The 16,944-nt window shown below is 36.2% G+C and overlaps 1 protein-coding gene across 2 annotated transcripts in view; it reads left to right on the top strand.

Moving 5' to 3' along the window:
- Positions 1–2,206: 2,206 nt before the first annotated feature.
- LOC136042302 (macrophage mannose receptor 1-like) overlaps positions 2,207–16,944 on the top strand; it is a 55,532-nt gene continuing 40,794 nt past the window's right edge. The window contains exon 1 of one of the 2 annotated variants that reach the window (XM_065727252.1): positions 2,207–2,307. In XM_065727252.1, the coding sequence (XP_065583324.1) occupies positions 2,256–2,307 (52 nt within the window). In that variant the 5' untranslated portion in view covers positions 2,207–2,255. Of the gene's footprint in view, positions 2,308–16,587; positions 16,680–16,944 lie in introns of those variants that run through there. The other variant, XM_065727250.1, reaches the window with a different exon arrangement.

Here is a 16,944-nt window from a genome sequence, read left to right as displayed (position 1 = left end):
GTAAAATAAGATTAAAAACTGATCATTATGTATTAAGCCATTTTAGCTATTATAGCGAGGGTATGAATCCTAGTGTGCCCGATTATTTTGTTTGGAAGACATCCAGCCTCCCCAAAGAAAGACACCCAGGAAGACACAAAGGAAGACATCCAGCCTCCCTTCACAATCCTATCATTCCCCAAAACACATCCAATCAGGATTTTAAGAGAACTATTTTGTTCAGTATTATTGAAAAATCCAGTAATTATGTCTTTGGGAATGTCAACCTCCTCGCATTTTCTTAACTTACATTATTGAGATAGACCTTTAATGGTAAGTTGTGCGGGATCTTGAACTAACCAAAAGGCAATATATGTATACTTTCGATATTGTGACAACAGTTAATGTAACTAATGACACAAAAGCTATTAACATGAAACCCTTAAGGAGGGCTTAAGAGTTTCAATTAAAGGAATAAATTGTAACCTATGCATGCAGGTTTTCAAAAGGACATATAAGGAATATCGCAGGCTTCACTACTCTATAATAGCAAGAATTGTAATTCAAACTTATAAAGGAGGTAGTCCAATTAAAAATGAAAAGTAAGAGATCGGATGGAACAAGCCCTTCTCTTAAGCCCATTGATTTTCCGAACGCATCTAGTCAAAACTTTGAGACAGCCATTTTGTTCAGCATAGTAGAACAGTCCAGCAACTATGCCTTTAGGAATATTAGGCATGTCAATCCACCATAATTATTAGTTAGCCCACTATGCATTAAAACTAGATTTTTTTTTAAATTGAAACAAAAAGGAATTATGTTTATGGTTGCCAATAAGACACCTCAGCAGTATATCGATAACGACTGGGGGTATTTAGTTGATTCTTTTGGGTATACTACTACTTTCTTCATAAAACTTAAATAAATAAAGAGTGTAAGTACATCTAGGTTTTAAAAGAGCATAGATAGAATTTTTCAGGAGTGATATTAAGTTTTATTTTTCAGGTCAACTTCAGAAACTATAAAATCAAGTGAAAAAATACTGCGTCTTAGGAATAAAAATTGCTATAAAAAAAAAAGTACCTCCAACATGCAAATAGTAACCCATACTATGGAATCTTACAGAAACAAAACTGAAAAGTCATAAAATATTATTTTCTCCGTGAAAAAAATTATTTCAATAAAAAAGCGAATGGAAATTAATTTAAAAGACTTTTTCTACTAAAGAAGTTTTTCAAAGAAAATTAAGAGCTCAATTAAGCCAAGAATAAGCAAAAATAAAGTCACAATCCACAGTCATTTTTTTCTTCCTTTGTGGTTTTAATAGTATGTTATTTACTAAAGTTAAAAAAGATCTTAAGTCGTCTTAAATGTTGGGAACTGCATGACTCTGCGAGTAGGATGTAGCTGGCTTTGCATGAGAGTTCTTGCATAATTTAGGTTTAAACAATGTGTAGCAAAGCAGAGATCAGCTGGTTTTGCACCAACACTGCTGAAGCAAAGTGAATGGAAAGATACTTAAGGGAATGCTTAGCAAAAAGGAAGCACGAATAAGCCTGTGATTAGAAAAACAAGTGATAGCGGGAATTGCAGTAGCCAAAGCAAAAGACACCGAACAAACGAGATCAAGAATCATATTGAATAATTGGGTACACTAAAATCCCTCGCTATAATAGCTAAAATGGCTGTAATACATTATTTTCAGTGATTATATTTATTTTAGAAAAAAACTTATTCTGTCTTGACTTAAAAAAAAAATCTGTTGTGCGGTCACTTCCCCGTTGAAGACTCAAAAGCCATTCTAGTCCTTCCATCCTTTGAAATTTAACGTAGTTAACAAGACTCAAATAATCTTCCAAGCATAAGACTACCACAAATCGCTATCAATAAACAAATGAAACTCAAAACGAGCAGAAACTACAAAAAAAAAATCCGAGTCAAAAACACAACACGAGTAAAAATTAACATGAGCAGGGCTGATAACTCCCATGCCTTCTCGAGACAGAAGATAATTTTTGCTTTAATGAAAACAAAATTCGTTTAAGACGGCTAATTCAATTTAGTCTCAATTTTTTGTTTGCAGTTTTCATTGTTTTAAATCTTGGCAAGTGTTGACTCTTGTTTACTTTTTTAATTCGACTGTTTTATTTTAGATTTGCTCTGTACTTAAACCCATGAAATCATCAGAGTAAATTCCAATTGCGAAAGTATTTGTTCTAGATAAAAATACAGTACTAAACTGTGTCTTCTAGTAGTTGCCAAATCAAACTCTCGAAATGGTTTCAATGCTTCTTTACTTGTTTGCTTTTCTCAGCTTTGCCTGGGCACGTATGTTGATATTTTATTATTTTATTTTGTTTACTTTTCCGTACGCATTAACACTATCACTGGAACTGTCCTCAGTATTTTATTAATTTGCTATACTTTCTTTTTACTCCTGCAACCGATTTTCTAATTTTGATGAACTCTTCCGATGTGTTAATTTTCACAATTTGTTCGGAATCTTCTTTTTGACCAAAATTGTGGATTGTTTCCTTACGATGATTGATAATATTCATAACAGTTTGAATATTCTTAAAACTAAAAGAACACCTTTTATGAAAAAAAATCTCTATTTTGAATAGATTATAGATAATAAGGTTCTTGAAACTGAATTCAAATGGAATATTGTTTGAGTAATTCAAAGAAATTCACTAGAACAACAAATCCTTGCCTCTTGCTGATTCTTCTATTACAAGATACTTGAATTCAAGTTTGTGACGTGATAAAGAAATTTTATCGAAGGTGCTTGGTATGTTACTTCCAGAATTATACATGCTTCTTAATTTTTTCAAGAGATCTACTGAATGTTCTATGTCAAATTCCTTAATAGTGTTGTATACATTCAAATTAGATATCTCAGCTTCATTGTAGAAAAGGTCCAACACCAAGGGTGAAAATATTATTTTTCCAAAATAGATTAACGTTGTACAATTGATAACTTCTTTAGAATCTTCTCTCAATAGATGCAGTGTTTTTGTGGCCACTTGAAGTCAACACGTCTATACACACTATGCTTCTATCCCAATCTAATCAAGTCAACCTTCTTTATACTCTCCTGGAGAGTTCAAATTTCACGTAAATTTTTTCTTATGACATCCTCTCGTCACAGCAAGGGATGACCTGCCTTTCGTCCAGCCCTAGACAATTTGCCACCAAGGAAATTCTTTGGCAATCAGTCTTATTTCATCTACAGAATGTACCTTATCTCTCTCACCCTTTCTATTATTATATAGCCCAAGTAATTCGTATCTGACCACACTTTGGGAACACACCTTTTTAGAGCGCACCTTTGACGAGCCATTGAGATTGAAATTGGGAAATCCACCCTGATGGTATTGTTTTGCTAGACCTCGATCCATGAGCACAAATCGAATAAGCAACGTATTCAACATGGATCTGTACACGTCCGAATATAAATCCTATAGCATAGCCTCGAATTTCATTGAACAAATTCAAAGTGTTAACGATGCTCTTAACATTGCTAATAGTAAATAATTCATCGTCTGAAGGAAAATTTTACCCTTTTATTAGAAAATTTAAGGGATCTTTTTTTCGCTGTGTTTTCTGAGGATTTTTTAAGATTCTAAAGACTATTAAGGGTTAGAGATTAAAGGTATAAAAATTTCACGGTATATTTTCTATTTTGATAATTCTTTAAAGAAACCCTTAAGGAAATATATATCTCACGGGTTTTGGAAATTGGTATAAACTCAAAATTTATATTCCCAATCCATAAAAACCCTAAGAAAAATGTTTGATGTCCAAAGAAATATTTTGAAAGTCGATAGATACACAAAGTTTACTCCCTAACACCGAATTACAGACACCGTGAGCCAAGCCTCTGAAACTTCTTGAAATATGCCAATGATCTTGTACCGAACGATTCCAAATAGTTGTTGAGTTATTTTTAAGAGTTTTTTTTTACATATCAAGTATATTTTACGGTCTAGTTTCTCTTTATAAGCTTTTGTTATAATCATCTCTTTGTTTGTATTAGATAAAAAAAACAAGTTTTTTTATTAAATGAAAGTAAGGAGCGACATTAAAACTAAACACGAACAGAAATTACTCCGTATATGAAAGGGGGCTTTTCCTCCTCAACGCCTCGCTCTTTACGCTAAAGTTTGACTCTTCCTCTTATTTCTACCTCTTAAAACAGTAAAAAACTTAACCTTAAAGAGCGGGGCGTTGAGGAGGAAAAGCCCCTTTCATATACGGAGTAATTTCTGTTCATTTTAAGTTTTAATGTCGCTCCTTACTTTCATTTAAAAAAACTTTTTTTTATTTAATTTCTGGACGTTTTTTAATTAATGCATGTTTTGATCTTGGCTCTCCGCACTTAAATAATTAAAACGAAATTTGCATATTAATTTTTTTTTTTTTGGCTAAATGGCTTTTTCATAGTTTTAATCGGAAGTTTTTGAGAAAAAAGGAGCGAGGGAGGAAGTCTAGTTGCCTTCCAATTTTTTGATTACTGAAAAAGGCAACTAGAACTTTTAATTTTTTACAAACATTTTCATTAATAAAAATATACGTAATTAAACAAATTAACTTACGTAACGAGCTTCTATATTCGTATGTTTTAATTGTGTATCTGAAAGGGTCCACCCCTCGTCGATACCTCGCTCTTTACACTAAAGCTTAAATTCTATCCCAGTTCCTTAAGAATGACCCTTGAACCACAAAGGCTGTAGAATAAATAGTTGAAGTTACTAAAAATAATTTAGCGTAAAGAGTGAGGTAAAGAAAGAGGAGATACGCCCCTCACATGCGTAATAATTTCTGCTGTTTTAAGTTTTAATGCTGCTCCTCACTTTCAGTAGAAAAAACTTTTCATATTTATTTTTTCATTGTTTTTTTTTAATAATGCTAAAAATTCCTGCGCCCCCTTCATTGAAAGTCTCTTCCCAATTGAGAAGTTTTTCCATGGATGGATCTTCCCACGTAACCCCCCCCCCCCACCTCAACTCTCCCTCCCAAACCAAAAAAATCCCCCTGAAAACGTCCGTACACTTCCCAGTAGCCATTACTATATGTAAACAAAGGTCAAAGTTTGTAGCTTGCAACCCCTCCCGCGGGGACTGCGGGGGAAAAACTCGTCCCCAAAGACATAGTTATTAGGTTTTTCGATTATGGTGAATATAATGACTATCTCAGAATTTTGATCTAGTGACTTTGGGGAAAAATGAGCTTGGGAGGGGGCCTAGGTACCCTTCAATTTTTGGGTCATTTAAAAAGGGCACTAGAACTTTTCACTTCCGTTAGAATGAGCCCTCTCGTGACATTCTAGGAACACTGGGTCGATGCGATCAGCCCTGGGAAAAAAACAAAGAAAAAAACAAACAAAAAATAAATAAACATGCATCCGTGATTTGTCTTCTGGCAAAAAATGCGAAATTCCACATTATTCTTGATAGGAGCTTGAGACTTCTACAATAAGAATCTCTGATACGCTGAATCTGATGGTTTGATTTTTGTCAATATTGTATAACTTTTATAGGGTGTTTTCCCCTATTTTCTAAAATAAGGCAAATTTTCTCAGGCTCGTAACTTTTGATAGGTAAGACTAGTCTTGATGAAAGTTATATATTAAAAATCAGCATTAAAATGCGATTTTTTTGTAAATAATGGTATCAAAATTCCATTTTTTAGAGTTTCGGTTATTATTGAGCCGGGTCGCTCCTTACTACAGTTCGTTACGACGAACTGTTTGATCATGTATTCCATATAAACAAACTTTTGCGTCCTTTAAAAGTTCTCTTAGTTCTTCAATATTCCAAGAAGATCCTAGATGTCCTGAATAGTTGACTAATTCCCTATTTGCCTTGATTATAGAAGATCTGAAAGCTGTCAGCTTGTGCTACCCTAAATATTCCCCTGTCTCTTCATTTATTAAATAAAAAGAACTAGTTTTTTTTTAACTGAAAGTGAGGAGCGACAATAAAACCTAAAACAAACAGAAATTACTCCATGTATGAAATGGGCAGTTCCCTTCTCAACGCCCCGCTCTTTCCGCTAAAGTTTGACTCTTTCTCTCAATTCTACTTTATTAAACAGTAAAATACTTCAGCGTAAAGAACGGGGTGTTGAGAAGGGAGCTGTTCCTTTTAAGTTTTAATGTCGCTCCCTACTTTCAGTTAAAAAAAACTAGTTTTTATATTTAATTTCTGAACGTTTTTGAATTAATGCATGTTTGTTTTTTGCTCTCCTCACATAAATTATTAAAATGAAATTTGCATATTAATTCTTTTTTTGGTTAACTGGCTCTCTCTTTGTTTTGATCAGACGATTTTTAGCAAAAAGGGGTGGGGAAGGAGGCCTAGTTGCCCTCCAATTTTTTGGTTACTTAAAAAGGCAACTAGAACTTTTGATTTTCAACGAACGTTTTTATTAGTAAAAAATATACGTAGCTTAAGAATTAGCTTACGTAACGAAATTCTATATTCGTATATTTTTGTTACGTATATGAGGGGGCTAGTCCCCTCGTTAATGCCTCGTTCTTTACACTAAAGCTTAAATTTTGTCCCAATTCCTTAAGAATGGACCCCTGAATCAGAAAGGCCGTAGAATAAATAGTTAAAATTACTAAAAATATTTTAGCGTAAAAAGCGAGGTATTTAGGAGGACATATTCCTCCAAGGAAAGATCCTCCCAAATAGCCCCCTACCTTCAACCCCCCCCCCCCCCAAACCAAAAAACCTAAAATGTCTATACACTTCCCAATAAGCATTACCGTATGTAAACACTGGTCAAAATTTGTAACTTGCAGCCCCTCCCCCGGGAACTCTGGGGGAGTAAGTCTTCCCCAAAGACACAGTTATCATTGTTTTTTACTATGATGAACAAAATGGCTATCTCAAAATTTTGATCCGTTGACCTTAGAAAAAATGAACGTGGGAGGGGGGCCTAGGTGCCCTCCAGTTTTATTAGTCACTTAAAAATGGCACTAGAACTTTTCATTTTGGTTAGAATGAGCCCTCTTTTGCCATTCTAGGACCTTTTGGTCGATTCGATGACCCCTGGGAAAAAAAATAAATAAACACACACCCGTGATCGGTATTCTGGCAAAAATTATGAAGTTCCACATTTTTGTAGATAGGAGCTTGAAACTTTTACAATAGGGTTCTCTGATACGCTGAATGCGACGGTGTGATTCTCGTTAAGATTCTATGACTTTTAGGGGGTATTCTCCCCTATTTTCCAAAATAAGGCAAATTTTCTCAGGCTCGTAAATTTTGATGAGTATGACTAAATTTGATGAAACTTATATATTTAAAATAAGCATAAAAATAGGATTCCTTTTATGTATCTTTTAGAATCAAGTTTCCGTTTTTTAGAGTTTCCTTTACTATTGAGCCGGGTCGCTCCTTGTGCAGTTCGTTACCACGAACTGTGTAATGTATTCAAAATCTGCGGAAATTTTATATTCTATTGGAATTCTGTACGAATATTTATTAAACTCTAGTGTTGCTTTATCTTTTAATAAATTTTCAATCACCTGAAGCCCTTGGGTTGGGGCAAAATATTGTAAGGAATCCCTTAGTGCCTCCTCGCTACTATTCGGTGCCCGGCAATGAACGCAAAGAAATTTACAACCATCTTTTACACGTGGAATGATTCTCCTAAGATTTACTATTGAAAAGATTTGTTCATAATTATCATTTTCTACATATAATAAAATGCATAATATTTCATGTTCACCTGAGACGGTGCTCGTATTGGGCATGATTTTTTCCAATAGTATCATAGGCCGTGCAATAACGCTATCTAAGTAAAGAGAGATGTGGGTGCAATGTATTATTTATTTATTTTTGGTTTGCGTTTTTTTGGTTTTATACCAGGGAACTTTGTATCGAAGGAGTTGCCGTAGAAGCTTCAAAAAGGGCTAATTCAATAGGAGATTGAAAGGGCTAGTGCCCTTTTAATAGTCGAGAGTAATGGGGGGATAACTACCCCTCGCCCATGTCCACCGTTTCCCCAAACACATCCAAACAGAATTTTGAGATAGCTTTTTTGTTTAGCGTAGTTTAAAGGTCCGGAAATTAGGAATTTCCTAATTAGGAATTGACAAACCCCCTACTGCCCTTAAAGCAATGGCTGTTAGTTTTGCCCTTGGGACATTTAAAGTCTATATAGAAAGTGTGATTGTATTAACTTTGGAGGGGGCTCATTGGGTTTGGAGCCATTAAGCCAGGGATTGTAAGTTCTGTCCTGAGGGCACATAAGGTATACATAGAAATATTTATCTTACAAACTTCGGAAGGGGCTCATTGGATTGGTAACCGGAAGTTCTAGTACCCTTTTAAAAATTCAGAATTTTCGAAGGGTTGATACTACCTCCCCCCACCCCTCGTATTTTCCCAAAATGCATAAGATTGATATTTTAAGATGGCAATTTGTAGTCTTAGAAACTTGGAAAAGAGCACATGCGATTGGAAACTGAAGCAGATTGTGCCCCCAAAACACACCCAAAATTTCTCAAACACATCTGATCCAAATTTTAAGCATTTTGTTCAACATATTTCAACGGTCCAGAAATAATATCTTTGAGGATGACAACCGCCTCCACAGCCCTTAGGGCAAGGGTTGTTAGCTATACCCTCAGAGCATATAAGGCTTATATAGAAAGAGAGTTCGTATAAACTTCGGATGGGACTCGTTGGATTGGTGATCAGAAATTTTAGTGTCCTAGGATTGAGAGTGATCGAGGGGTGATACTCTCCCCTTCCCAAACCTCGTATTATCCTGCAATGCATCTGATATAAATTTTTTGAATGCCATTCGTTGTCGTAAAAACTTCAAAAAAGCCTCACTCAACTGAAAATTAGGAGGGCTAGTGCCCTTTTTATTAGTCAAACCTGATTGGAGGGCAACAAGCCCCCCCCACACCCATCAATTTCCAAAACAATCCAATCAACAATTTTAGACAGTCATTTTGTTCAGTGTAATTGAAGGTCTGGGAATTATATCTCTGACAACTCCCATACCTTCTCAAGACCAGAACGAAATTTACACTTTACTGAAAAAAAAAATGGCTATGTATTGTTAGTTTATGATATATATTCCTTAAAGTCTTAATAACACTTTATTTACTAAAGCTAGAAAAGTTAAGACATTTTAAACGTATTTTTTCGTTTAATAATGTTGGATGGAAGGACTAGAAAGGCTTTTGAGTTTTCAACAGAAAAGTGAACGCAAAACAGATATTTTTGTTTAAAAAAGACAAGGCAAGATAAGTTTGTTCTAAAATAAGATTAATATATGATCATTATGTATTATAGCCATTCTAACTACTATAGCAAGGGGAGGAATCTTAGCGTGCCCAATTATTTGGTTTGGGACAGAGATCAGTGGCGTGACCCTGTAAGCTCAGCCAGAGTCGACCCAGTTCTAAATGTGTTTTTGGGAAATCTGGGGAAGTAAACAGGAAGGGTGTGCGAAAGCACAGGAAGGCTGGCCCCCATCCCCATATTGCACTTCCTGGATAGAAAGCGTTGAGGCGGAGACCAGCACCACGAGTTCGGAACTTAAGGGTCTACTGTCACATTCTTTACCTTTTTTTTACTTTTTAGCTGTTAAGCTTATTATATTAGGAAATTTATATTTTTTTATATACTATATTACTAAAATTTTGAGATAGCTATTTGTTCAAACGCAGTCCAAATATCACACAAAACGACCTTTTGGGTTGACACAACCCTCCAGAGTCTTGGGGTCAGATTGTAAGCTATGCCCTGGTGGCATATAAGCTTTTTATGGAAGGTTTGGTTGTTTGAACTTTAGAGGAAGCTCACTTGATTTGAAATGTATTTTTCTAGTTCCCTCTTAAGAGTTAAAATTGATGTAATGCAACTAGCTCCCCCCCTGATGATCGGTTTTCCCAAACGCATCCAATAAATTGTAAGATGGATGTTTTATTCACAGTAGTCCAAAGAGCATATAACAATGCCTTCAAGATGAAAAAACCCTCCAGAGCCCAAGTGCAAGGGTTGTAAGTAATGCCCCGGACATGTAGGCTTCTTATGGAACGGATGGTCGTACAGATTTTGGACAGGGTTGCCCAAGGGACACTTTTAGTGCTTTTTTTGACACTTTTTCACTCTGGGTGACACCGTGCCACTATTGGGTGAAAAAAGGTAACTTTTTGAAAAAAAGGACACTTTTTGGGATTTTTTTCAAAATCAATAACATATGTATTTATTTTCAGTTTTTCTTAACTGCAACTGCTTTTAATTTGTGCTTTTCAGGTTCGTTTTCGTCTTAGGGATTTTTTTTTATCGTATCCGCACTACTTTCCTTTTGAAAAGCGCAAAAATTCAAACGTGGTGAAACATGTGACTTGCTGAAGAGAGTTTAGAAAAAGTTTTTTTTCGATAAGAAAAACAAGCAAGCATATAACTTCTGGTAAGTAAAAGCTTAAGGTGTCTACAGGAGTATGCAGAGGTGCAGCCTGGATAGTAGTTAGTAGCAAACTATCTGATCCTGATCTGATTTGCTGCTGCTTAATCATTTTTGGATAAGGGTGAACCTCAACACGTTCTTCCCAAAGTCACCCTAATGGACACAATATTTTCGTTTTTGCGTGTTTGGGGGGGGGGGGTTGGTGGGTGTTTGACAAGGGACCCGATCCAAACACGCAATAAAAAAAACTATGCGGCTTTTTTGTGTGTTTTTTAGGTCAACTTCACGAAATCTTCAAGTATACTTGAAAATTTTCAAGTTACAAGTATAGGACCAGGGGACCTATCTAAACTTTAAAATATACTGGAAAAATGAGCAGGTTCTCACACCATGTGATTGGGGGACCTATCTAGACTTTCAAATATACTGGAAAGATGAGCAGGTTCTCACACCGTGTGACCAGGGGACCTATCTAAACTTTCAAATATACAGGAAAAATGAGGTTCTCATGCCGTGTGGCTTGGGGGGAAATATCCAAATTTTCAAATATTTGCCTTCGTCAGTTATGATCGACAATTGTCAATTTGGCAATTATAATTGCGAAAAGGCAAGGTAGAACCTCAACAGGTTGACTCTAGTTCGGCATTGTGGAGTGACATGCATGAGAGGTGTAGCATAAGTGGAAGACAGTAACAACGGCAATCAAAGGTGTAGAATTAATCTTGCACTTGATGCCCATTTAATTGGACAATCTGCCTTGGCTTTTTCTACAATTGGCCATGACTTGACTTTTCCCACAACTATTCCCTTTTCAACTCAAAAATCAACGGACTCGGTCCGTTGATTTTTGAAATCCACGGACCTGAATTTCAAATCCGTTCAATTCAAACGGATTTGAATTGAAAAGGGAATAGTTGTGGGAAAAGTCAAGTCATGGCCAATTGTAGAAAAAGCCAAGACAGATTGTCCAATTAAACGGGTATCAACTGCAAGGTTAATTTTACCCCTTTGATTGCCGTTGTTACTGTCTTCCACTTATGTTACACCTCTCATGCATGTTACTACTACTACCTACTCACTACCTACTAGAAATATGAAAAGGTTCTCACGCTAGCAAAATGACCCAGGTTGCTGGGCCCTGGAGCCTCTTGGAGAACCTTCTGGATGGTTTTTGGGCCCCTACGATCGCTCGAGGTTGTCTTAGGTTGCCCTGAGAATGGTCTAAGACCTTTTTGGGTGGCCAGGAACTGCACTAGGGGGCCCCTAAAGCGGTTTCCCTAAATCATCCCCAGGACCCTAGAGTGATCCCAGACATCCCTGGAACCACTCTAGGACCCTTTTGAGTGCCCTAGGACTGCATTAAGGTCCCCCCTAGAGTGGTCCTAGTTTCCCCTAAAGCAACCCCGGGGCCCTTGTTAGAAAACCATTTAAAGCCTTTTTTGTCAACTTTTAAAGTATATTGGCTAATTTTCTAGGAGAACACTAAAAGTGTCCCTTTTTTGCTGTATTTGACACTTTAGTCCCAAAAAGTTTTGGCAACCCTGATTTCGGATGGAATGGGCTCATTTGATCGGAAGTCAGAAGATCTAGTGAATTTTTTAAGAGTCAAAAATTAAAGGAGGCTGACCAACTTCCCCCTCAATGCTATCATTCCCCTATACACATCCAATCATAATTCTTAGAGAATTATTTTGTTCAGTATTATTGAAAGGTCCAGTAATTATGTCTTTGGGAATGTCAATATATACTTTCGATACTATCCCTACAGTTAATTTAGCTAATGACACAAAAGTCATTAACGTGAAACCCTTAGGGAAGGCTTAGGAGCTTCAATTAAAGGAATAAACTGTATGCATGCAGGTTTTCAAAAGGACACATCCGGTCAAAACTTTGAGGCACCCATTTTTTTCAGTATTGTGAACGGTCCAGCAGCTATGGTTTTAGGAATAATAGGCATGTCAATCTCCCACAATTGTTTAATTGACCCAGTAAAATTGCTTTATTAATATATTATATTTAATATATAATTTAGTAAAATTTAAATTGCTTTAAATTAAATCAAAAGGGATTGTGTTTATGGTTGCCAATAAGACACCTCAGCAATAAATCGAGAACGACTGGGGGTATTAATTTGAAACTTTTGAGTATACTACTATTACTACTCTCTTCTTACAATTTAAATGAAAACAAGAGCTATGAGCTCATATGGCACTTGTGACGAGGCGAGAAGAGCTAAGAGCCAAGAGATCATATGGTATGAGCTCTAACAAAATTCTATGAATCAATAGATTGATTTAAAAAGGAAAATAAGAGGCTTAATGCCGGTCAAGATTTAAAATTAGAGCTCTGAGTCACAAAGTCCTTCTAAATATCAAAACTCATTAAGATCCGATATACCCACTCGTAAGTTATAAATACCTAATTTTTTCTAATTTTTCCTCTCCCTTTTGCCCCCCCGATCTGCCCCCAAGATGGTTGCCCCTCAGAATCTGGGAAAACGACTTTATCAAGTCAAATTGTGCAGCTCCCTGACACGCCTACCAATTTTCATCGCCCTAGCACGTCCAGAAGCACCGAACTAACCAAATCACTGAACCCCTCCCCCCAACTTCCCCAAAGAGAGCGAGTCCAGTACGATTCTGTCAATCACGTATCAAGGACATTTGTTTATTCTATCCACCAAGCTTCATCTCGATCCCTCCACTCCAAGTGTTTTTCAAAGATTTCCCCCTCCAACTCCCTCCAATGTCTAAAGATCTGGTCGGGATTTGAAATAGGAGCTCTGAGACATGAATTCCTTCTAAAAATCAAATTTCATTACGATCCGATCATCTATTCGTATGATATAAATACCCACGTTTTCATGTTTTCCAAGAATTCCGGTTTCCCCCTAAAACTCCCCCGAATATCACAGGATATGGTCGGAATTTGAAATTAGAACATTAAAGCACAAGATCCTTCTAAATATCAAATTTCACTAAGATCTGGTCACCCTTTCGTAAGTTACAAATACCTCAATTTTCAAAATTACCCCCCCCCCAATTCCACCAAAGAGAGCAGATCAGGTCCAGTTATGTCCGTCACGTATCTTAGACAGGTTTCTACTCTTCCCATCCAATTTCATCCTGATCTCACCGCTTTAAGTATTTTCTAAGATTTCCGGTCCCCCCAACTGCCCCCCTCCGAATTACGCTTGATCCGGTTGAGATTTCAAATAAGGTATCTGAGTTACGAGGTCCTCCTAAATATGAAGTTTCATAAAGATCCGATCACTCCTTCGTAAGTTAAAAATACGTCATTTTTTCTTATTTTTCAGAATTACCCCCCCCCCCCCCCAATTGAGCAGATCCGTTCAATTATGTAAATCACGTATGCAAGACTTCTGCTTATTTTTCCAACCAAGTTTCATCCCAATCCCTCCAATCTAAGTGTTTTCCATCATTTTAGGTTTCCCTACCCCATACTTCCCCCAATGTCACCAGATCCGGTCAAGATTTAAAATAAGAGCTTTGAGACACAATATCCTTCTAAATATCAAATTTCATGGTGATCCAATCACCCATTCGTAAGTTAAAAATACCTCATTTTTTCTAATTTTTCAGAATTAACCCCCCCAAGTACCCCAAAGAGAAAAGATCCGTTCTGGTTATGTCAATCATGTATCTAGGACTCGTGTTTTTTTCCCACCAAGTTTCATCCCGATCCCTCCACTCTAAGTGTTTTCCAAGTTTTAGGTTTCCCCTCCCAACTCCCCCCCCCCCCAATGTCACCAAATCCGGTGGGGTTTAAAATACGAGCTCTGAGCCACGATTACCTAAATATCAAATTTCACTGAGATCCGATCACCCGTTCGTAAGTTAAAAATACCTCATTTTTTTAATTTTTCAGAAATACCCCCCCCCCCAACTACCCGGAAGAGAGCGGATCCGTTCCGTTTAGGTCAATTATCTATCTAGGACTTGTGTTTATTTTCCCCACCATGTTTCATCCCGATCCCTCCACTCTAAGTGTTTTCCAAGTTTTAGGTTTCTCCCTCCCAACTCCCCGCCCCCGTCACCAGACCCGGTCGGGATTTAAAATAAGAGCTCTAAGACAGGATATCTTTCTAAACATCAAATTTCATTGAGATCCAATCACCCGTTCGTAAGTTGAAAATACCTCATTTTTTCTAATTTTTAAGAATTACTCCCCCCCCAACTACCTAAAAAGAGAACGAATCAGTTCCGACTATGTAAATCATGTATCTGGGACTTGCGCTTATTTTTCCCATCAAGTTTCATCCCGATCCCTCCACTCTAAGTGTTTTCCAAGATTTTATGTTTCTCCCCCTCCAACTCCCCCCAATGTCATCAGATCCGGTCGGGATTTAAAATAAAAGCTGTGAGACACAATATAATTCCAAACTTCAAATTTCATTTAAGATCCAATCACCCGCTCATAAGTTAAAAATACTTCATTTTTTCTATTTTTCCGAATTAACCGGCTCCCCCCCCCCAGATGGTCAAATCGGGAAAACGACTATTTCTAATTTGATCTGGTCCGGTCCCTGATAGGCTTGGAAAATTTCATCGTCCTAGCTTACCTGGAAGTGCCTAGAGTAGCAAAACCGGGACCGACAGACAGACCGACAGACAGACAGACCGACAGAATTGGCGATTGTTATCTGTCACTTGGTTAAACCAAGTGCCATAAAAAGAGGGTAATTGTATCCAGGTTGTAAAAGAGCATAGATAGAATCTTTTGGGAATGATATTAATTTTTCTTCATTCAACTTCAGAAACTATAAAATCAAATTTAAGAAATACTATTTGTGTTAGGATTAAAATTGTTGAAAAAGTTTCTCCGACATGAAAATAGCAACCCATACTGTAGATTCTTATAAAAAAAAACTGAAAAGGTATATAATATTATTTTATCAACGAAGAAATTATGGGTAAAATTCTAGTTAATTGACTTCTTGTTATCTCAGTAAGGGTTTAGGCTAGGAAAAATGAAACTTTCAGGGATGTATCTACAGACTAAATTATGTCCCGGGGAAGTATTTTGAAGCAACTACCTCCACTCCTTCTCCCTCTAAAGGGTCCTGGCCTTTGATGACCTTTAAAAATATGTGTGTTATAAAAGTGAAACCTTGCAAAGTAGATCTTCTGCTTAATTGAAGTACAACAAAATTGTTTTCAGCTTTATAACTTTGCTTAATTTCATTTTATAAGGTTTTAAAGATATGCCAACACATTTCCTAAATTTTGATAAAAATATTGATATGGCTCAAAATTCTACTCAAATAACAGGAATCGCATTTTCAGAGCTAAAGGCAGAGAAAAAGCAACTAGTAACTAGAAATTAAGGTAAAATGTTGTTTTGTCAAAATTTCAATAGGTATAGACCTGTCATATAAGCACATTTCAGGGCCCTCTAGAGGAAGAAGGAGTGGAGGTGGGTACTTTAAAATACCTTCCCGGGACATACTTTAGCCCGTAGACCTGTCCCTGAAAGTTTCATTTTCCTAGCCTAAACCCTTTCTGAGATAGCAAGAAGTCAATTAACTAGAATTTCACCAAATTATGTCAATAAAAAACGAACGGAAATTAATTTAAAAAACTTTTTCCACAAAACAAGTTTTTCAAAAAAAAGTAAAGAACTCCATTAAGCCAAGAACAAGCAAAAATAAAGTCAAATAATCTTCCAAGTTTAAAACTACCACACATTGCTATCAATAAACAAGTGAAACTCAAAACAAAGAGAAACTACAAGAAAAATCCGAGTCAAACACATAACGAGCAAAAATTAACATGAGCCGGGCTGATAACCCCGTGCCTTCTCAAAACTAAAACGTAATTTGTGCTTTACTGAAAACAAAATACGTTTGAAATGTTTTTACTTTTTCTACTTTTGTAAGAAATTATTGAAACTTTAAGAAAAAACTATAAGGAATAAAGTCATATAAACCTACAATCCACGGTCATTTTTTCTTCGCCCATGATTCCCTCACTCTCAATTCTTTTTTTTCAACTTTCATTATTTTAAATCTTGGCAAGTGATGACTCTTGTTTACTTTGTTAATTCGATTGTTTATGTATAAATTTGCTCTGTTCTTAAACCCATGAAATCAACACAATAAATTCCAATTACGAAAGTATTTGTTTCAGATAAAAATACGTTACTAAACTGTATCTTCTAGTGGTTGCCGAACCGATATTTTGAAATGGTTTCAATGCTTCTTTACTTGTTTGCTTTTCTCAGCTTTGCCTGGGCACGTATATTGGAATTTATTGTTTTATTTTGTCTACTGTTTCGTATGCGTTAACACTGTCACTGGAACAGTGCTCAGAAATTTATTAATTTGCTATACTTTCTTTTTACTCCTGTAGCCGATTTTCTAAATTTCTATGAGCTTATCTGATTTTTACACCTTGTTTGAAATTCTCTTTTTGACCAAAATTTTGTATTTTATCCTTACAATGATTGATAATATTCATAACAGTTGGAATACTCTTAAAGATAAAAAAAAACACCTTTTAT

Source organism: Artemia franciscana, unplaced genomic scaffold (assembly GCF_032884065.1).
Source record: "Artemia franciscana unplaced genomic scaffold, ASM3288406v1 Scaffold_1061, whole genome shotgun sequence".
NCBI classification, from domain to species: domain Eukaryota; kingdom Metazoa; phylum Arthropoda; class Branchiopoda; order Anostraca; family Artemiidae; genus Artemia; species Artemia franciscana.
Note: the sequence above shows the minus strand (reverse complement) of the source record. Positions and strands in the feature narration are given on the sequence as shown.